Below are 5179 nucleotides of genomic sequence, written 5' to 3' on the forward strand. Positions count from 1 at the left end.
CTAGCATACGGAACAGTGTGTGGGATGTTGTCCCTAGACTTGGGGAGAAGTCAGTGGTTAGTTCCCGATGGCTTTACAAGGTAAAGTAGGCATCTGATGGCAGTGTTGAGAAACACAAGGCAAGGTTTGTTGCCTGAGGTTTCTCACAAGTTGAGGGATCGACTAAGATGAGACCTTTGCTCTTGTAGCAAGGTACTCATCTATCATATCGATGCTAGCTCTATCAACTCAGATGGGTTGGAAGATCCATCAGATGGATGTGAAGACGACATTCCTCAATGGGAAGACTGAGGAAGAGGTATACATTGAGCAGCCCGAAGGATTTGAGACCTTCAATCGTGAGTCGCATGTTTGTCGACTCAAGCTAGCACTGTATGGGCTGAAGCAAGCACCCCGTGCTTGGTATATCAGGATCGACAACTATTTCACCAAATTGGGCTTCACCAAGAGTGAAGCAGATGCGAACCTTTACCACATCATTGTAGAAGGTAAGCCATTGATTATTGTACTTTATGTCGATGATATGATTTTGACAGGTGATGATCAGCTAATCAAATCTTGCAAGGAGGACCTTGCAAGAGAGTTTGAGATGAAGGACATGGGCCTCATGCACTAATTTCTAGGCATGAAAGTGTGGGAGAAAGATGGGGAAGTATTTGTGTCTCAAGGCAAGTATGCCAATGAGATACTCAGGCGCTTTCACATGGAGAAGTGCAAACCCATGCAAGCTCCTCTAGCTGGGAACTGGAGGAAGGAGGATGCTACTTCAAGTGAGGTAGTAGCTACTACTATTTATCAGCAGCTGGTGGGTTCACTTATGTATTTGGTGAACACACGACCCGACTTATGCTTTGTGGTGAACTAGCTGAGTCAAGCTATGGTTCAACCTACCAAGCTGTTTTGGAAGGAAACGAAGCATGTGCTGATATATCTTAGAGGCACTACACAGTACGGATTGTGGTATAGACAGATAGAGGGAGTGAAGCTGCAAGGCTTCACAGATGTGGATTGGGCTGGTAGTCCATCAGACCGGAAGAGCACTTCTGGAGGAATCTTCAACCTTCGTTCAGCTGCAGTTTCTTGGTACAACAGGAAATAGAGATCAGTTGCACTTAGCTCAGCAGAGGCTGAATACATGGCTGCAAGTCAGGCAACATGCGAGTCCATTTGGATGCAGAAGATTCTAGTGGGATTGTTTGGTCAGATGATGGATCCTATAGTGATATACTGTGATAATCAAAGTTGCATAAAACTCTTTGAGAATCCAGTGTTTCATGACAGGTCCAAGCACATAGATATCTATTACCATCATCTACGGGATTGTGTGGTCAAAAGGATAATGATGTTGTAGTATGTTTCAACCGAGGAGTAGGATGTAGATATTTTGACTAAGGCATTGTCAAAATGCAAGTTCGAGTTTCACAGAGACAGGATCGAGGTTACTGATAATCCCTTTCTTGTTGAGAGGGAGTGTTGAGATGTGCAACAAGAAATGCTAAAAATAGCACTGCTATAAATAGCAGTTCAGCCATTGTGGATCTTAGCAACAATGGGTGAAAAGTGAAAGTGCTAAAAATAGCTTTTCTAAAAATAGCATTTTGGGATTCCTCTTATTTTAGTCAGTCCCTGGACTAAACATAGGAAGTAGAATTTGAAATTGATATAACCAACTGTTTGTAAATTGATTAATTAATTCATCTTGAATTAATTAGTTAAGGAATTATGAACATGAAGTCTATATGAGGACATGCACAATTTCTCCTTTGATTGATGGATTTATCCATCAATTAAAGAGATAAGGATGAGTTGTAATTAATTGGCTCAGTTAACCGAGTCAAGTCCAGTTCGATTAATTTAACAATTTGTTAAATTAATGAGAGTTAAGTTAGTTAATTTTTGCATGCATGTAACTACTATATTTTAGATAACTGAGTATTCACTCATGGATAACTCATGCATGTCAATTCAGTCAGAGACCCAATTGAGATCAGATGGAGGGACAGTGTACTATCAGTTGCATGAATATTCCATTGTGAATATTCCTTGCATGCAGAAGGAACATTATTCCATAAGGATTGCGTAGTTAGACTAGAGGTTACAGTGAGTGTGATGAGGCGAATTCATACATGTGATATCATTGGACCCTAATCAAAACTGTGCAAGGAAATAAGAGGCTTGGAGGGCTTGAGGAAGACATATACTATGTTTATTCAGTTTGTGAGTTGTATTGTTTGATTGCAGAGAGAGCAGGATAACTTGAGAGCTGATTCTTTTTGTAACTTGAACAAGATTTCCACTTGTATGATAATACAAAGTTGGGGTTTTAGGCTGGTGCTTTCCCTAGTGTTATATCTTCTGTGTTATGGTTGATTACTTCTCATTCTCAGCTATATTTGTTCTTGATTGATGATGCTCATATCTGTTTAAGCTTCCGCAAAGTTTATGGTAGAAGTAGATCTAGTATTATGCTTTAGGACATTGCATATATCAGGTGATCTACAGTGAAAATTCTACAGGCAAGTGATGAGGTACCTTCCCTGTAGCAAGATAGTTAGCAATATCTACATACCATGAAGTGTTAGCAGAAATTGGAAAAATATGTTCATATGGAAAACCATCTTCAATGGGTGTACTTTCAGCATTATTATCTTTTCTAAACAGAAAATCAGCAACCATGTTATCCTTTCCTGGTTTATCTACTATGGTGATGTCAAATTCTTGAAGTAACAATAGCCATCTTGTAATACGACCAAGCGTAATGGGTTTCTTCATCAGATACCTGATTGCTGCGTGATCAGTGTGTACAAAGGTAGGATACCCAGTAATATAATGCCGGAACTTGTTGATGGTGTAGATGACAACAAGAAATTCTTTTTCAGTCATTGTGTAGTTTAACTCGACAGGAGCCAAGTTCTTACTAACATAGTAAACTGCATATGGCACCTTGTCTACTTGTTGTCCCAAAACTGCCCCAACTGCTGTCTGAGTGGCATCATCATGGATATGAAATGGTAATGTCCAGTCTGACCCTCGAAGGATTGGAGCTCTATAGACAAGTTCCTTGATCTTCACAAAGGCTGCATCACAGTCATCTGTCCACACAAAATTTGCATCTTTTGTCAGCAATTGAAAAAGTGGATGTGCTATCTTAGCAAAATTTTCTATAAAGTGCCTATAATAACCAGCGCAATTGATAAAGCTGCGTACCTATGTGGGTGTTTTGGGTATTGGAAAGTGCAATATTGCCTCTACCTTAGCTGGATCCATTCAAATTCTAGCAGCTGAAAGCAAATGTCCCAGAACTATTCCTTCCTCCATCATCATGTGGAACTTCACTGTACTCAAAGAGACATGCGTCTGTTTACATCTTTCAAGAACTCTTTCCAGATTTTCTAGCCCTTCTTCAAATGAGTTCCTATATGGAGTAAAATTTTCCATATAGATTTCAACACTATCATCTACCAGATCAGAGAAAATCCCTAAAATTGCCCTTTGGAATGTTGCAAGTGCATTATAGAGACCAAATGGAAGGACTTGGTATGCGAAAGTTCACCAAGAGAATGTGAAAGTGGTTTTATCCTGATGCTCAGGAGCTATTTGGATTTGGTTGTAGCCACTAAACCCGTCCAGGAAGGAGAACTTCTTCCTAACAAAAGTATCCAAGACTTGGTCAGTGGACGATAAAGGGAAATGGTCTTTCTGTGTTGCCTTGTGTAATTCTCTATAATCTACACATATCCTCCATTTACCATTTTTCTTGGGAACAATCACCAACGGGGAAACGCATTGGCTATCCGAGATGGGGTAAATAAATCCTACATCCAACAACTTTTGAATTTCTTCCTTGACAATGTTTTTCAAAGTGGGGTTCATTCTCCTCTTTGATGTATATATGATGGGTACATAGATTGTCAGGAATCCCCTTCATGTTTGTATAGTCCCAGGCGAAGGATTCTTTGTGATTTTGGAGAACATCTAGAAGTTGTGTTGTCTAGGATTCTGACAGATTCGGGTTAATATTCAGGGCCTTTCCTGGCTCTATCTCTACATAAATGCTATCATGGGACACAGTTGTAGGAAGTTATTCAAATGCATCTGTTGTTTCAATACTTTCATGTGTTTCACAGCTCAAGACAGATTCTAGAATTTGTTGGTTTTAATTTGAAATAGAACAGGGTCGCTAATGAAGGCAGTAATTGTATCATCCTCAGTTTCTGTTTTTAGCTAAAGGGCCTGTGCAATAGTAAGAATTGGTCTTAATTCTTCATCTTCAGACTCAGACTCTTCCTTTCGTAGAGGTTTCTTATGACAAGATGGTTTCACTGATGGGCTAGGTTCTGCAGGAGGGTATAACACAAGGTTTTTAGTAACCTGCCCATTTGGGATAACCATATTTTCAGAACGACACCCAATGTAAGCGTCTGCAGTTGCCAACCATGGTCTTCCCAGAATCAAGGGGTGGCCACCAACTGGGAACTGTGTTTGCAGCACTAGGAAATCCACAGGATAATGCCATGAATCAATTGAGATTGTAATGTCTTCTAACTTTCCTACCGGTTTGATTGTAGATCTATCTGCTAATTCTAATATAGTAGGTGTATGTTTGAGGTTTCGAAGACCAAATGTATGCATGGCCTCAACAGTGATGACATTTATAGAAGCACCCAAATCTACTAGTACATTCATAATTTCCACTCCATTAATTTGTACAGTTAGAATTGGGTTCCTCAGATCCCCATATTTCACAGGCGTAGCCTTTCCCAACATAAAATCTGATAACTTTCCCATCACATGAATAGTGAGTGGGTCCCTTGGTCTCTTTCTAGGCTTTTTAGCACAATATTCCCTAAGAGATTTTGCATATATAGGTACATCCCTCATAGCTTGTAACAGGGGAATCTTAACAAACAGATTTTGTAACTCCCCTAAAAAGTCAAACTCAGCTTGAGGGATTTTTTTACTCAAGGCCAACCTTTCAGGATAGGGTTGGTCAACTCAGTGTTCTTGAGTATTTAGTAGTTGAGGAGGTGTTTGATTGTTACTAGCTTGGTTTGATTTCTCTTCAACTGTTTTTGGTTCTTTACCCTCACTGCCAACTTGTTCAATAATAATAATAATAATAGGTGAGGGTTGAGTATCTACTACCCGCCCGAATCTCAAGTTCATCTCATAAAGTTCT

At 39.7% G+C, this 5179-nt stretch overlaps 1 protein-coding gene across 1 annotated transcript; it reads right to left on the reverse strand.

Annotated features, from left to right (window-relative positions):
* Positions 1 to 4224: 4224 nt before the first annotated feature.
* Positions 4225 to 4788, reverse strand: LOC149146996 (uncharacterized). Its single transcript, XM_089441681.1, has one exon. It carries the CDS (start codon positions 4786 to 4788, stop codon positions 4225 to 4227), a length of 564 nt encoding a protein of 187 aa, XP_089297807.1.
* Between the last annotated feature and the right edge of the window lie 391 nt (positions 4789 to 5179).

Source organism: Pinus tabuliformis, chromosome 9, assembly GCF_031772625.1.
Source record: "Pinus tabuliformis cultivar Carrire ecotype Pingquan chromosome 9, CPIR1, whole genome shotgun sequence".
In the NCBI taxonomy this organism is placed as follows: Eukaryota; Viridiplantae; Streptophyta; class Pinopsida; order Pinales; family Pinaceae; genus Pinus; species Pinus tabuliformis.